This window comes from Sinocyclocheilus grahami, unplaced genomic scaffold (assembly GCF_001515645.1).
Source record: "Sinocyclocheilus grahami isolate Dianchi unplaced genomic scaffold, SAMN03320097.WGS_v1.1 scaffold462.1, whole genome shotgun sequence".
NCBI lineage: Eukaryota > Metazoa > Chordata > Actinopteri > Cypriniformes > Cyprinidae > Sinocyclocheilus > Sinocyclocheilus grahami.
Window position 1 is genome coordinate 1,230,201 of NW_015505641.1, and position 18,141 is coordinate 1,248,341.

Sequence of the window (18,141 nt, forward strand, 5' to 3'; positions counted from 1 at the left end):
ATATATATATATATATATATATACATGTAAACATTAGGGGTGTAACGATACACGTATTAGTATTGAACCGTTCGGTACAAGGCTTTCGGTTCGGTACGCATTCCAAACCGAATGATTCGTTGGACTAATCCTATTACATTTGGAAAATAAAATAGCTTAAAGTGTGTGAAATATGATGTTCTCAGTGCCACTGCGCTCAACAAGGCAGCCCAAATGACATAACAGGTAACCTGCTGTCTGCCCAGTGGCATAACGTTAGCGGACGAGCACGCAGGGCAAGGCCCCGCTGCGAAAGGCCCCGCGATAACCTCCCCTTGCTGGGTTGCGTCGAAAGACGATGATCTTGTATCGGCGATAGCCAGAGATATTGTCAAAAACAAAAGTTATGGCTTTTTTTAAGAGGATTTGGCATTTCCAATTAATGTAGGCCGGCCTGTTACATTCTTATTTTTATTAGGCCTATTATTATTATGAAGTTACTTTTATTATTAAAGTTTATTATTAAATTAACATTACAATTAATTTACCCTGCAATATTACCACATAATTGACGCGCTGCGGATAGCGAAAGATAAGGCTATTTACTCCTTAATTAAAATGTTTTAAAAAAGGTATTTTAAAACGGGTCTATTATAGGCTACAATTAATTATAGGCCTATAATTCAAATATTAACACTGCAGTCATCAATAAAAATCAATGAAATAAAAAGCTTTATTTAGCCTATTTCAAGAACCGACTTTCAAAAACAACCTGTTTAATACTAGGCCTACCGTTATCAGCATATGTTGAAGTAGATTCATCTCTCGTCGTCTCTGAGAGAATATGCGGCGTCAAATGCCGTAAGCTCCGTCATTACTCTGTCATTCCGTTTTTACTTTCACATTCTGCATATTGAATTGACTGCGATTAAGACGTTCACCGGCACAACTCTTGTACAAGTTTGCACATTGCTTATGTGATATCCATTGGCTCGCCTTCATGGTTTAAAACAGAAATATTTCCAACATTGCGACAAAACCAATTAACCCACCCCCCCTGTATCGAAAACGTATCGAACCGTGACACTACTGTGTCATATCGAACCGAACCGTGAATTTTGTGAACCGTTACACCCCCAGTAAACATACTCACACACATTGCTCTACTATACTATATATCAGCTTGGTCCTTGGCAGAATTCTCCTGCTTTGGGTGGAAAGTGTACTGTATAAAACAATTATATAAATCCGTCTGAAACACATCCCTGTTTTATTTTGGTGATATATGTAATCAAAATGGAGATTATAACAAAAATATATCTGAAAGAATCTAGAATCAGAATTAAACAGAGAGCTTGTGGATCTGAATCTGAATCAAATCATGAAATATACAGTATTGTGTACCATATACCAATCATTCCTATGCAATGCATTGTTGAATGAAAATGTTTCTTTCTAAAGCAATTTTTTGTAATGTCTGTTCATTTTTTTTTTCATCTAACACAATAATGATAAATTATTAAATTATCTTTTGAGGGGTAATTTCTCGGACAAAATTGATATGCGATTAATTTGCAATTATTTAGATTAATTAATCTGCACAACATGAAATTAATTAGATTAAAAATTTTAATCACTTGACAGCCCTAATATAATATCAGAATCTGCTAAGGGGTAGTAATAAAGTGTAAGTAAATATTGAAATGAACTCAATGGTGAACTCAAAAACGAGGGAGAGCTGGATCCAAACGCAGTGAGTTTAATAAGCAAAGCAAAAGTACAAATGAACTCAGAAATCCTCAAGGTAACAAATCCAAGATGGAGGAACAAGTCCTCATACAAAACCGGGAACATGTGACATAAATGCCTTAGAAGTATTTTGCATTGTTAGTTCATGCTAACTAATGTACTATCGTTAACTTATGTTAACAAATGGAACCTTAATATAAATGTAAATTTGTATTTCTAATAAATTCAGTGATTTCCGAAGAATCCTGAAAAATGCATCACGGTTTCCAAAAATATATTAAGCAATCACTGCTTGCTGTGATGAAGCGTTGGTCCTAAATTGTATTTTACAGTAGCAGCTATCATTTGAATAGAGATTTGCCATATAAATTTGCTGTTTGCTTATCTATATAACTATTAAAATGTCTAAGGATTTAATCAAATTAATTAATGTGTGATATTTCGCACACTGATATTAATCAGAAATGTTTCTAGAGCAGCAAATCAGCATATCAGATCATTTCTGAAGGATCATGTGACACTGAAGACTGGAGTAACGATGCTGAAAATTCAGCTTCGATCGTAGGAATAAATGACATTTTAAAGTATATTAAAATAGGAAACGGTTATTTTAAATTGAAATAATATTTAACAATATTTATGTTTTACTGGATTTTTAATCAAGTAAGTGCAGTCTTGGAGAACATAAGAGACGTCTTTCTGAAACATTAAAAAATCTTACCGACCATGAACGAGCTGGTGACGTCAAAACATTGAGTCTGTTTCAGAAGATTCTAGCGATTTAATGTTCTCTTGTCACTGTTATTGTCATCCTTCAGTGTTTCCAGCTAGATTTGTCTCCCCTGTTTCCTTCCTAAGGCCATTAGCACTAGCGCTCAGAGTCTGAGCTATGTTTTACCCTTGAAGCGGTGCTGCATAATTCTCTGGGGATTGATTGGCAGAATATCAACAGCAGGAGAATAGAGCACCTTATGCTTTCTGATAACATGATTATGCTTTCTTGTGCGCCCCAGATGCTTTAACCTTTTAAGACCAAATTCTCAACGAAAACAAATGTGCTAGCCGGTGGAATATTTCAGAAATTAGGGCATAAAAGTAAGAAATGTCTCACACATTCGCCCCTTCTTCCTAAAACAAAAACACGAAAGTCGTGGCCACATGGAATTTATATTGTGTGCTTTCGGGGGGAATGTCAGTGGAATTAATTGATTTGCTCGTGTTTGTCAGGAAAGAGCAAGTGCCTGATTCCAACCTGTGTTATTAAAGCTAATACATCAGCGCTTTACCGCCATGAATCAAGCTCTGACGTGTTCTTATGTTGTATGGATTTATTATTCAAAGTGTTGTTTGCGGGTCTGGGAGGCCCCACACTCATCCTGGCCCCCGGAGACCAGCTGTGTTTTCAGAGTAAAGAGCACTTAGAGAATGGCCCGGGGCGGCTGCATGCCAGAGTGCCTCTGGACACAAGCTACTGTCCAGACCTGAGGAAACATCTGCAGATGGACCTCACAGTGAGGACTGTTTAGATGAAATCACTGTCTCCAATGGATCTCTGTGTTTCGATAGACCATACAAATCGGTCATACATTTACATAGCAGTGCACAGGGTGTTTCAGAAGACACAGGAGAATCTTTTTTTAATAATTCTGAAAAAAAAGTTAAAAATAATATATACAGTATCAATCAAAATCAACAAAAGAGCAATGATATGCAAGTGCTATAACAAGTCTCAGTTAGCTTAATGCAGTACACGTAGCAAGTTGTTTTTTGTCTCTCTAAATCATATAATTTAATATAATAAAAAAAAAAGTTAAACTTTCTTGGTTTGTTAAGGCAGACTAAAGGGTGCTTTTTAACACCTCTCTCCAATCACGGAATCTGGGTCAAAGAATGTCCTTTTTGACTCATTTCGTTCTCTCTGGCTCTGATAGGGTGTGAGGAATGGTATCATTAAGGTAATGTTCTTGAGAGGGCATTTAGCTGAACTGTGGTGTCCCTCTGCAGTCTCAGCCCAATCTACAGTGACCTTTGCAGCACAATACATCAGCAGTGAATATGCAAACACATCCTGAACCAAACGACTCTCCACAAAGTCAAAAAAGACCTCATGTTTACAAGCACAGCCTCTTCCTGCAGTGGTGTTCATTAACAAAATAGTTTCTTAGCATGTTCTGCATTCTGTTCAGCTTGGAAAGTTAAAATGTTCAACTTCGTACTTCTTTGTGCTGAAGAATGACAAAAAGCAGAGATTTATCATCTATACCCCCAACTATGAACATATTTGGCCAACTTTTTTTCCAATCAATTTTTTAATTATTATTTTATTTTATTATTTAATTTCATTGTATTCCATTTTTATGTTTTAGTTTATTTAAAGCTAAATAAAGCACATGATAAAATTACTTATTTTTTTTAACTTTTTATATATACACTTTAAATTTACTAAAAGTATGAAATAAAATAAATTAAAGCTAAATAGAAACGCAAATAAATAAAAATAAAGCTATAATACAATAACACAGTAACATTTTTAATAATGTTACATATAATTATATATATATATATATATATATATATAATCATGACTTGACTGTCTTAAGTTGAAGTATTAATAAAAAATATTTAAAAAACAAAAATAAAGCTGATTAAAGCACATAACAAAATGACATATTTATATTTATTTACATATAATTATTTTAATTTAATTTAACTTTATTTTAATTTAGCTGATCATGACACTGTAGAAGAAGATCTCATCTTAATCCATGCAACCTGACCAAACATGGGCAAATCAGTGAGTCCACCCTCAGTCCTGCTGCGAGGGTCAATAGCACACAGTTCATACTTATATTTCCACATTTCTCTCCATTTTATTGATTAATGTTTTCTTTTGGAGCGAGACGGTACTTTTATTGCTTTGGCTTTTGTGATGTGTTTTTGTTTTGACTGAAGAGTGCGGAGCGCGCTCGTATATCATGCACTTCTGCACAGTTTGGCCTCGCTAGCCTGTGGTGTTCGTCAGTAATTAGACCAAAGTCACAGAGGTGGCCAAGTTCAACCTCTTCATTAAGGATCACTCTCCTCACGGCAACAGCTGGAGAGAGAACTATTGTTCAGAAGTGTTGGGTGGAAATGTAAAATAAATGTACAGTGAGAGACCTCACTGAAAGTCGGTTCAGAATCTAATACAGAGCTGGACATTTTAAACAAACAAATAAACATTATGAAGTAAATAGATTTGAATTACAAAGACATTCTGAATTTTATAGACATTTTTTCAAATTTTCATTCATATCCTTTGATAATAATATAGCAAAAAACATATTTGAATGACATCTCAAAAATGCAAAATAGAATAATTTTATTTTTTATATAGTAGGATCATTTTTCAACTATGCTCATTTTTTTTACACTCTCAAAAGTTAACTTATCCACAATGCACAACAGTGGACACATGTACATTATTTTATTTTTTTATTTGATGTTATTTTATTTTTAATTCTCAACACATCTCAAATTATGTATTGTGTTTAATAGCATTCTGTAAAAGAAACTACATTTAAAACATTTTTTTTTTAATGAAATGGCCAGCCCTTTTTATCTTGTCTATCTGTGCTTGTTTGATTGCTGGTTCTTTATGTATTTTAAAATACACACAATTATATAATAATATTTTTGCATAATTTGACAAAATAACAGCTGGATTGGAAATTATGCACAATAAAAGAAACATTTATTTATTTGAAAATATATTTAATATATATATATATATATATATATATATATAGCCACACGTCACTTCACTTTATATATATACAGTATATATATATATATACAGTATATATGAAAAATATATTTATTTACTTGAATTTTTGTTTATTTACCTTTATATTTTTTCCCCCTCTTATCTCAAGGAGTCATGCTGAAATGACTCATTGATTGATTGTTCGTGGTGAAAATGATGCCACAACTTCATATTTTTATGATGGATTTTCATAGTTTAAGATGGATAGTCTGGATCTGGGACAAGGGTAAAACAAGTCTATACATACATAAGGTCTTTGAAAAATAGCAAAACGTAATAATGAGGGCATGATAAAGTCATTTCTTCGTATATAAATCTTTTAGTTTTAATAAAAGAGCCCTGGGACCCAAAATAAAAAAAAAAAAAAAAACACCAGTTAGTGTTCTGTTGGAATCAGCACAGCGCATGATTAATGTGTTTGGCCACAGGGAGAGCTGATGATGTCACGTCTGAGGGCAGTTCCTCCGTGTGTCAGTTCGCAGTGTGCGTCCAGGTTTAGTGCAGGTGTGTGTGAGAGCACTTCTACATGGTGGCCATCTCTCCCCCACTCTCAGGGACCCGGGCAGAGCTTTCCCAACAGATCTTTATTTACAGCACAGGAGTCGGAAACGGCTGGTCAATCCATTTAGCCTAAGGCCACTGATTTGTTCGTATTTACTGCAACACCCAAAGAAAAGCCTAGGTATTTTTCCCTCTCTCCTTCCTATTGATTCGGCTCTTAGAAAATCTGCTCTGCTGTCTAAACACTATTGATCCCCCAGCTCTCCTCGCCAACTCTTGCACCAGTGTATAAAGGGACTGGATGAATTGAAATTTCATTTCCGACAACTTGTTCCTTTTATTTTTTGCCTTTTTTTCCAACTGAGAAGCAAGACTCAGAGCGTCGCTCAGCATGGGTCAATAGCGGCATGAAGGCTGAAGGTAAAGGTCAGAAGAGGTGAACTGTTCTACTGTTAGCTGAGGGTCTGTACTGTATGTGGCACAAAACTGTACGGTGCCTTTGAATTTGGCCAAAATGAGGTATCATAGAATCCATTTCCTTTGATTTTTTAACATTTGTATGACTCATAATGTGTGTGTGTGTGGAACTACAGGATTGGTGTTGGCTCCGGAGGTCACGGGAGGAGCTGAAAGCAAGAGAGGAGGAGTGGAAGAAAGAGAGATCCTTCTTTCAAGAGCAGCTCAATGGCGTCAGAGAGGAACTCCACCGCGCCAACCTCAGGGTACCGCCAACTAAATCTTTCTTCCCATTAGCCTGAGATGTAATAAACTACTATAGTGGCAAACGGAAATTATAACGAATGTAATGGTTGTGTTGCCATTTGCTCCAGTTGCAAAAGACAAAATCCACCATGGTGTTTCAAAATATTGTGAGAGTGACTACATTGGTCAGAAGAGAAAAATATGTTGAATTCGCCTCATCCAACGAATGAACACACAAACTTGTGTTCATTCGTTGCCTACACGACATTCCATCTACATTGCATATTCACCCTGCTACTGAGATTATAATAAGACGTGTTAATTGTTTCTTGCCATTGACGAAATTTTCCAGCAATTGCTGTTTTCACTGTTATATGGTAGGGGGCGCTGTTACAGACCTTCTGAAATAGTACAGCATCTCCAGATCCAAAAACATGCAAAGAAGAAAATCTGTGTATTCCAATAGGAGTAGATAGAAGTTGTTCATGCACAAGTAAGCTAACATCATCACCAACCATTCAACACCATTTAATGTTTTTTTTATATATAGAATTTACCCACATTCAAGTGTTGAAGCTAGAATAAAATGTTTTGTTTGTTTGTTTGTGTAATAACAGCGGCTTTGTTCTTTCTTTTGAAGTATTCACTGTTTACGTATTCTCACTACAAAATATTCTGGGAGTCATGAAATATTGAAGAATATTATCAATATCCAATAAGCAGCCGTTGACTGTAAACTTAAAAATTATACTCTGGCGGGAAAATAGTTAAGAAAAATGTTGACACTTTTTTTGTTGTTTCTTTGTTTAGTAATATAATGCATCATTTAATTTGAGGTTTGGTCATGGTTTAATTTAATTAATTCTTTATTGCAATTTAAATTTATGCTACGTTAAAAAATATGATGAAGACACAAGTGGAATGGAATATTGTGGAATGTAAGTGGAATATTGACAACAGATTGACCAGATTTTACATTCGCAACCACAAGAATTATATTTTGGATAAGACTGCATAAAGATGTTGTGTTAGAAACACTCAAGCAACAGCGCTAATTAGTTTTCTGTAAATTAATGCCAAGGTTATATAACACAAATTATAGTGCTATAAATATACATACATTTTTTATAATGAAAATATAAAAAAGTAGCTAGATTTACAAGGTTAATAACTGTGGAAAAGTATCATCACAGTCTGTGAAAAGAGTCCACGCTGCTCAAAAGGGGGAGGCCCTGTTTTAATGATCATAAATATTCATATAACAACCACGAGCCCATCCCACATTCCATTTGCTGCTCTTAATGTTGATGCATATTTTAATAGATTATTATTACTGCCATCATAACTCTTATTACGGTAAATTACCAGATTTACGGCAGAACTATTATTTTCGTCCCCTGCAGCCATTTTGCTCAGCAAACCCAATTTTTTCCAACGTAGTAAACAAGCTGCTTCTTAGTCTGCGACCCCCTCCCAAAACGTCAAACCGTTGATAAAGATAAACACACAAACCAGCTACGTCCGTGCTTGTACAACTCTCCATCTGAATTGCATATCCGCCCTGCTGCTGAGATTGTCATAAGCCGTATTAAGAAAAATGGTCACACGGTTTGACACAAATTGGAAAATGGCATTTGGAAAGCGCCGCTGCGGTGGAAATTAGAGATATTAAAATTATAAATCAATGTCTGGGTAGAAGGGACAAATGGGGGCGGGGGTTAAAAGTCCCCTCATGACTAAACCCTCCGGGCTTTGATTGTTCATCCACTGTCCACTCATAAAGAAAGGAAGGGAGGATATTGTGTCTTTTCTATGGAGTCAAGTCAGCTTATTTAGCGGCTCCCACACCACAACCTGCTAATGGATCATCTCAAAGGTGCGATATGCATTATGCAAAGGCATCCGCTTGACACTTTTAATGAAGACTTTCCTCTCTGTGCATCTCACCTTCAGTTGCCTTTGTTCTTGTGTGTGTGTAGGAAGAAGAGCATCGGCTGAAAGTGCTGCAGATTGATGCACTCCAAAGAGAGGTTGACAAGACACTGGCACTGCTTGAAAAGGAGAGAGAGGTCAGCAAAACCCAACTTAATAGCCTCCTGTTCACTCACTTTTACATGTGGCGTGCGAAAACGTAAGGATGTACCCCTGGTTTTATTTCTTTTTAAAAGTAAAAGGCTCCCTGATGGTTGGGCCTGCTGGGTCTCTGAAATCCTTGACACGTCTAACCCTTATTCGTCTCAAGACTCTCGCTGTACTCTTGATAGTGCTCAGAGCACAGCAGTGTGTTATACACAGCACAATAAAATAGAACAGTTCGTCACTTTTACACTGTGCTATTATTCTCATTCTCCACTTCAGCTCTCCTGAGCTCTGAACATCTGCTGCTTTCCATGATGGACCTTTCATTTTAAGTGCCACAGCATTGGTAAAGTTAATGCACAGGTTAAGAGGAAGCTCAGGGATCATACTAAGTAGTACGGTTTCTCAGCTTTATCTCCACACTAGGGTTGGGTACCGAAACCCGGTACCAATATGGCACCGGTACCCATGTAACCAGTATGTACTAGAACCGAATCAGAATGCAGATTTCGGTGCATCATTTCGGTGCCATGCCTGAGTGATTGATTGAAATATCTGTTCTCTGGTTCTCTGCCTAAATCTAAACTTCCCTTGTATTTACATTTCTAAACCTGTTGTCCAAAAAAAGAGAATATTATAACCTTTTTACTCCACAACACCAGTCAAATGCTTCCTTTTGTGATCTGATGTGGCTTCTTGTCACAGAATGGGGCCAAAAATATGTTCCATAGGCTACTTTAAAAAGAATACATCGATTAACAATGGATTATAAATATACTTAATTATTATGAAAATACCAGAGATGGCTTGAATAACACAGATTAACTATATTGTCGCAGTCAAGTGTTTATTGTCTTTGTTTTATCATTCAAAACGTTTATATGTTCTGTTTACTCAGTTACAGCTATAAGATGCCTTTATCCATATAAGGGATTTCCTGGAGGGTCATGAGTTCGCTACTTCTGTGACTGGATATGTGGATTTTCTGTGTGAGGGCGGCCTCTGGCGTCCTGTATGAATGAAACGGACATCATGAGTTTATAGTGCTAGTGGCCAATCCATTATTTTTGGGGGAATTTTTATTTATTTATTTATTTATTAATAAGTATCGGTTCAGGCACCGTTTAGGCAACGGAACCGCTTTAAAAGTATCGCTTTGGCACCGGTATCGCAAAAAAAAAAAAACGATACCCAACCATACACTCTCAGAAAAAGGTACAAAGCTGTCACTGGGGTGGTACCCTAAGGTATAAAGCTAAAAAGGTATACATCTTTGTACCTTATTTACATCTAAATAGTGGGGGAATTTTTATTTATTTATTTATTTATTAATAAGTATCGGTTCAGGCACCGTTTAGGCAACGGAACCGCTTTAAAAGTATCGCTTTGGCACCGGTATCGCAAAAAAAAAAAAACGATACCCAACCCTACACACCATACACTCTCAGAAAAAGGTACAAAGCTGTCACTGGGGTGGTACCCTAAGGTATAAAGCTAAAAAGGTATACATCTTTGTACCTTATTTACACCTAAATAGTACATATGTGACCCTGGACCACAAAACCAGTCATAACGGTCAATTATTCGCCACTTACTCTAAATGTAATAAAATCAGAATAATACTTGCATTTTGGTGTTTACATAGTTATTTTTTGGTTACTGATGTTTTAATCATGTTACTTGTCTGGCGTTAATGAAGCGTTAATGTCGAGCCCTGGAGTCTATATGCCGGGGCTCAGCCCCGGACGGCCCCGGCCCAATTTAAACCCTGATTATAGGTGTACCGTAGTGATTCAGGACAAGCCAAAAACACGGTTTGGAAAATGGATTCATGGTGTATTATATACATTTTGTACATTTTGAACACAAAAAAGTTACGGACTGCAGCTTTAATATCCTAATGATTTTTGTCATAAAAGAAAAATCGATAATTTTGACCCATACAATGTTTTTTTTGGCTATTGTTACAAATATCCCCCAGCGATTTAAGACTGGTTTTGTAGTCCAGGGTCACATATTAGCAGTGCTGGGTAGATTACTTACAAATTGTAGTCTGTTACTGATTAGAAATTACACGATGGAAATTATAATTGTAATCTATTGGATTACACATATCAGGTAATGTATGACTACTTTTTTGATTACTTTTAAATTATTTTTGACCCAAAATATATTCTATTCCTTGTTATCAACATTGTGAAGTGTATTAAACATTACATTAGGCCAGGGTTTCCCAAACTGGGGTTCATGAATGAATTAAAAGGGGTTTGTGAGTTGATGAAATTCTGGAAGATTTTCCAAATAGCGGTAGAATTTTAGAAAGGAAAGTTTAAGAGAAAAAAATGAGGGCAAATCAAATTATGAACAATTTGCTGCAATTGTGTGAATAATAAGTAATCATGGAATCTATAAAAAATTAACTAATCTGATTATGAGCATTTAAGAAGTAATATAATCTAATTACAAGTACTTAATTTTTGGAATCTGATTACGTAATCCAGATTACATGTAATGTTACCACCCAGCACTGCATATTAGTACCTTGAAGCTATGTATTAGTACTTTAAAATTACATATTAGTACCTAAAGTCTACATTTAACAGCTTTGTACCATTTTTTCTGAGAGTGTAGATTGAGTTTTATGGTTTGAGTATTCTGAGCACAGTGTCAAGCACCTGCTGAAAAGCTTTCATGCTCCATTTGCTTTCAGTAATGTCTAGAATCTCGGCTCTGAATTTCTCTCATAGTCAAATTAAGGAGAAAAAAGACCAAATTATGATTCTTTGCTCAATTATATAATGCTGATGTTTGGGCATGGTTTAATTTGATTCATTTTTTATTACATTTTAAAATTATGATACTATGCTGAGGACACAAATGTAAATGTAGGGACATTGTTTGCATTGTTGTGGAATATTGACAACAAATAATACAGCAGATTTTCCCTTCACAACCAAATTCATTGGGCAATTATAATCAATTATTAAATTCTGCAATTAATATAATTATGCATTTCAATGAACTGATGCATTTTTACACCCCAAATTGGGATGCTTCTTTATTTAATTTACACAATTAAGTATTGATATTTATTTTTGAGTATTTCATACTCAGTCCTACAGCCTGTTTGCTAGAATCAACCGTACAAAACTAAGAACATTTGTTTATGGTAGCTTTCTATTATGTTGTGTTTTGTTAAAGTTACAGTTTGCTATGTAGCCTAGATAAAGACAGCCTTCTGTTTTGTCATGTTTTATTGCTTCATTATATATCTTAGTTTTGGGTTTATATTCTTAGCTAGCTGTTGAACTAATCATCACAGCACTTCTAAGTTTTACAAAACATGCCAAGAATATAAGGGGAAGTGTGTGTATCATTGCTTGTGATTAATGCTTAAACATTGCATGAGACCTTGCGTGTGTTTTCCACTACAAAAGATTAAGAAAAATAGAGTGTATCAGTCAATGCACACAATATAACAAAAAAACATTGTTGAATTCTCCTTTGGAGAATACCTATGTAGTTTACCTATGGAGGAAAGATCAGGTAGAGCATCTTCTCTAGGACACTCTGAAGGACTGTGCATTTCCTTTATGTTCTTTTCCTGTTGTTCTTACACATTCATTCCACATCACCTCTCTGTTCTCTTTATCTCTCCCTTTGTCTTGTTATAGGATTGTGTAAAGGCCAAGGAGCTGGAACAACTGGGAGAAGAGCAACTCAAGGACAAGGTCTCTCAACAATCCACTGCCTATTAGCTTCTAAGCAATGTCTTCCTCGCTGCAGTTAAGTGCCAGTCATAACCTTGTCATAGTTTGAATTAGAGCTGCAGCCGCACGTGTTAGACACTTAACACGAGACCCCACGCGCATGCCTACACAGTCACCAGTGATCAAAACAACATCTAATATTATGACTGGCCCTAAAATAAAATCTAATATTGTGTAAAATATTATCTGGGAAATATATAATTTCTAACTTTTTATAAAATGTACATTTTTATAAATATAAATTTTAAGTAAAAAAACAAATCTAAATATATAGTCTATTTTTATTTTTTTACTGCTGTTAGATATACTGACCCAAAAAGCAACATAAAACTATGACTGTCAATAGAATGAAATAAGTATGGTTAATCATATGATTTCTTTAGCAAGTATGAACTTTTACTTAAAAAAAAAAATTATATTATATTATATTATTATATTATTCCTGGGTGGCCTGTGGACCCCAAAAGAGTAGTAACAATATTAGTAATTATTATTATTGTTATGGGGGGTTACTAACCTCACTAATTGACAAGTTGATTGTTGGAAGACTATTTTTCCATTATGATCCATTCTGGCCCTGAAGAGTGAAGCAGAGGTATGCTTTGTTTTGCATGTTCTGTTCAGTCTCGCTCACAGTTGAGTGCACAAGCCAGTTTACTTCATTGACTTTGAGCGCAGGTGGATACATTTGGCCCATCTAGTGGACCTTTCTTTTCAAGCACTCAAATCACTTGTTTTGGACGGACGATGGACATCACATGATCTGTGGAGCTGGAGAAAATGTAGACAAGAGAAGCATACTTTTGGCTTTAGGCAGGCTGGACCTGTGTATGGGCTGCGATGCTCTTATTTTTACAGTGTGGCCTCCATGTGCTTCGGGACCTCCGTAAAGCAGCTGCTTCCAAATGCCACTTACCGCTGCATTTTCCTCTGCTCCTCGGACAAGATTACTTTCCAAATAGAGTGCAGACAGCTTGATTAATAGAGGGGTCCACCGAAGTGCCTGCCACAGTATATTTTCACACTTACTTACGCTCATTTCATTCACATGGACTTTTATGCGCTGAACCTTTCACCACAGGAGTCCATCGGTTCATAAAAACACGCGGCTCTTTGAGACGATGTCTGGGAAAACTCATTAAAGATTCTAGATGTTGTGTTTAAGAGTTGATGTGTTTGGGCATCAGTCTCGGTGTGATGCAACATTCATTAAAATATTTATATAAATATAGAATGCCTTATTGAGGATTCAACTGATGTTTTTCAACTGTCACAATATATCGTTACAATATGGGAAAGATCTGTTTTTTCTTCCATTACATGACGACTTTAAAGGGGTCATATGATGCGATTTCAATTTTTCCTCTCTCTTTGGAGTGTTACAAGCTCTTGGTGCATAAAGAAGATCTGTAAAGTTGCAAAGACTAAAGTCTCAAATCCAAAGAGATATTCTTTATAAAAGTTAAAGTCAACCACGCCTACCTAAAACGGCTCGTTCTAACACGCCCCCACATATCTACGTCACGATGTGGGAAGATTTGCATAATGTTCACGTAAAGAAAGAAGGCGTAACTTTTATTCTTGCTGTAGTATTGTTGTTGCCGCTTTATTTATTTATTATTTATTTAATTTATTCCAGCATAAATATGCAGATGTCATTCCCGAAGCTTTGCAGTGTGTGAAAAACAAGTTTCGTACAAATTCTGAATTATAGCCTCCCTTTAAAGCGTGCACGCATTATAATCACTTTTATAAAAACTTCAAACTTTACCTTCAAGCTCAAGTTCGCTTGTGACCTTCACATGACCCTAAACACCAACCCTCACAACTTGCCCAGTCCAAATTCTTACAATATATTCCTAGGACCCCTGCTGCTTCAATTTGTTTTGTGTTTCCCTTTATGATTACTGTAGGCAATTTGATTAGACCGTCTATTCTCTGCTTTATATCCTACATCCACTTACAAAAATATGCTAGAATCATATTTTATATGAAGTTGGATCATTGTGTTTGGAATAAAGGGGGGAATGGTACTTTAGCAGATAATTATGTGTAATCCACAATAATAACAGACAAAGTGGTTTTAGGCCACGTTATCCAATTTGCCATTTAATGTGAGATAGGCTGCCGCTCGCTCCCTAAAAATTGAACCATTTCCTTAAATCGACAATTTCCCTGCTTCCAGAATGCATAGAGCACAGAAATGATGGAACTTCATATTCCAGTACTATTTTTATATAGAAACAGAAGATAATTTTTGTTTATTTTGCTTTCTTTCTTTTGTTTGGATTGAACCCTGCTGTTTTTAATTGACGCCTGCTCAGGGTCTGTCAGATAGGTCAGTGTGAGGACAGACTGCAAGCTTTGAGCCAGGAAATAGAATTACTGAGAAAGAGACTGCAAGGACATGATCAGCAAGTTCTTTACACACGTGTGTGGGTGTGTGTGTGTGCGCGTTTTTGTGACAAATGAGGACATCATTTGTATAATGACAAAGGTATGACATAGGTATTACAAGGAGAAGGTGACTTTTCAGGACATTACCCCATGTCCCCACTTTTCAAAACGCTTATAAATCACACAGAATGGAGTGTATTGAAAATCTGAAATAGCACAAAGTTTCCTGTGTGTGTGTGTGTGTGTGTGTGTAAAGAGTAATTATATATTTTATTATATAGTTTACATAAATATTATTATAATTTCAAATAACTATTCTATTTTAATATATTTTAAAATTGATTAAGGTTACGGCAAAGCTGAATTTTTCTGCTTCAGATTGTTGCAGAAACCATTATTCTTTTTTTTCAGGATTATTTGATGAATAGAAGAGTCAAATGCAGTGCATCCTGGCTGAATAAAAGTGTTAATTTCTTTTAAATGTATATATACATATTTGAGGTGAAATAGTATTTATTTTTTATTATTTTCACGCATGTTTAGCATTAAATGAATTATTTATATTTGTAATCAATATTTCAAATCAATATTATAGGCATCTCACTAGATATTGATGCAGAGTTTATATCTTTTCACAAGGGTGTAGGAGTCTGAAAATTGTGGAGGGTAACTTATCACCTTGACTTATGCATGACAGTCACCCAGTAGTTGTACCTGATTTTCTGCAAGGCAGACGTGGGTAAATAGACGTTAACAATAGCTGTTTACCACTTTGCCAATGCTAAGGTTTGACAGCAGCCAACCAGTGTTAATAACCAGTGTTGGGGGTAACGCATTACAAGAAACGCGAGTTACGTAATCAGATTCCTTTTTTTATGTAACTAGTAAAGTAACGCATTACTTTTTAATTTAGAAGGACATATCTGAGTTACTTTTTCAAATAAGTAATGCCAGTTTGTTTCTCATGTATTGACTGACAGCTCTGGTGCTGCCATGGTGACAGAAATCAGGAGTAAGTGCAGAGCGTTGTGTGTGAACATGATCTTACTGTAGTTCAAGACTAACTATGAACATGTGTTTACTCATCTCACCTGCACAAAAACAGATTCAGTGTTCCTCAAAATGAATAAAAACAGTCGAATGCAAACTTAGAATATTATACAAACCTGCAATAATTAAATGTGTTAAATAAGACAAATATCATTTATGTATTTAATCCCATTTTATCATGCAATATCTTTGTTACTGACCTTCGATGATCCAATTCAATCATACTAATAAGCAAAAATGACACATTTGTCATATTCTTCATGTGATTTGTTTGAGCGGCGCTCTCTACTGTACAGACGTGAATTTACGTTTCCTTCAGTCTGAGCCGTATTCATTTCACTTTTGTTGTGAAAAGGGCTTTTATATTTGTAAAATAACTTTTTTTTTTGCCCAAATTTAAAAAGTAACTCAAAAGTAATGTAACGCATTACTTTCCATAAAAAGTAACTAAGTAACGTAATTAGTTACTTTTTTAGGGATTAACGCAATATTATAATGCATTACTTTTAAAAGTAACTTCCCCCAACACTGTTAATAACCCCATGATAAGCTTGACAAGTGTTTTCTTTCATATGTTGATGTATCCCTGTTGAAACAAGAAGTTTAGGCCATTTTCAATGCGAGAAAGTATTTAGAAATTTCAAAAAATGTAACTGTTGCCACGACCCTGCCTTTCCATGTTTTGCTTTTATCAGCTTTACTAGCTTTACCAGTTTTATTGATTGTTTATCCAGTAGTCTGCTGCTCAGTTGGAATAAACGAGTGCAGTGTAATGTGTTGTGTTCGAAAAGCAGCAAGAAGGTCTAGATCAGAGATGGACTGAGCTTAAGACTGATCTGTATCAATACACCACCTGCTACACCCTCTCCAGCCTCAATGATCTGCACATCTGTAAACACATCCACTGTGATGCAACTTGATGTATAATAAGAAATCTTGCATCTCTCTTTCTGTGCATGTGTTTGGACAGCTGGTAGAAGAGCAGTCCACAGTCTCCAGGCTGCAGCACGAGCTTCAGGACGCAGAGCGTCAGAGGAATCTCCTGGGCACCAGAGTAGCTGCGCTGAACTGTGACATCCAGCAGAAAGACTGCAGGTGGCTCGCAGAGCAGGACGAGGTACACCGCACCACATACTTGGGTAAAACAAGTGTCTGGTAAGGGTTCATGTAGAGTAAAAGCTGTGTGTGTGTGGTAGGTGTCCAGTAGAGATGACCTGAAGACCGCTCGGGAGAATCTGATCGCTTCACAAGAGGAGGTGAGGGACACCTGTCAATCATTTGTGACCCTGGACCACAAAACCAGTCTTAAGTCGCTGGGGTATATTTTTAGTAATAGCCAAAAAAAACATTGTATGGGTCAAAATTATTGATTTTTCTTTTATGCCAAAAATCATTAGGATACTAAGTAAAGATCATGTTCCATGAAGATATTTTGTAAATATCAAAACTTAATTTTTGATTAGTAATATGCATTGCTAAGAACTTTTGATTTTTTTGCACCCTCAGATTCCAGATTTTCAAATAGTTGAATCTCGGCCAAATATTGTCCTATCCTAACAAACCATACATCAATGGAAAGCTTATTTATTATCAGATTATGTATAAATCTCAATTTCAAAAAATTGACCTTTATGACTGGTTTTGTGGTCCAGGGTCACATTTAGTCTTTTGACAACTTTTAAAGGTGTCTGTGACATATACAGATTGAAAATGCAGTGACGTACATAATTATTGAAAAGTTGGGGGTCAGATTCAGAGTCTCTGATGCTCACCAAAGCTGCTTTTATGAAATATTATTACAATTTTAAAGAACTTTATTCCTTAGATGACAAAGCTGAATTTTCAGCATTATTTCTCCAGTCTTCAGTGTCACGTGATCCTTCAGAAATCATTCTAAAATGATGATTTGCTGCTCAAGAAACATTTATTATTATTATTATTGTTGAAAACAGTTGTGGTGCATCTAAAGGTCTCCGTGGGCAGGATCAAGGACACGGGTCGTCCAGTCCATCCACTCTCACTCACACACTCAGAGGAATAAAGATGGACCTGCTCGCAGCCAAACTTTGCATAACCTGTCAATTGAAGTAGAAGCTGTTCTGGTTTATT

At 35.8% G+C, this 18,141-nt stretch overlaps 1 protein-coding gene across 1 annotated transcript in view; it reads left to right on the forward strand.

Annotated features, from left to right (window-relative positions):
- The window catches only part of LOC107552961 (trichohyalin-like), a 115,683-nt gene that overhangs the window by 62,450 nt on the left and 35,092 nt on the right, over positions 1 to 18,141 (forward strand). Inside the window, exons 7-11 of the mRNA XM_016235023.1 lie at positions 6,628 to 6,756; positions 8,716 to 8,805; positions 12,490 to 12,546; positions 17,003 to 17,149; positions 17,229 to 17,288. Coding sequence (XP_016090509.1) covers positions 6,628 to 6,756; positions 8,716 to 8,805; positions 12,490 to 12,546; positions 17,003 to 17,149; positions 17,229 to 17,288 — 483 coding nt within the window. The remainder of the gene's footprint in view (positions 1 to 6,627; positions 6,757 to 8,715; positions 8,806 to 12,489; positions 12,547 to 17,002; positions 17,150 to 17,228; positions 17,289 to 18,141) is intronic.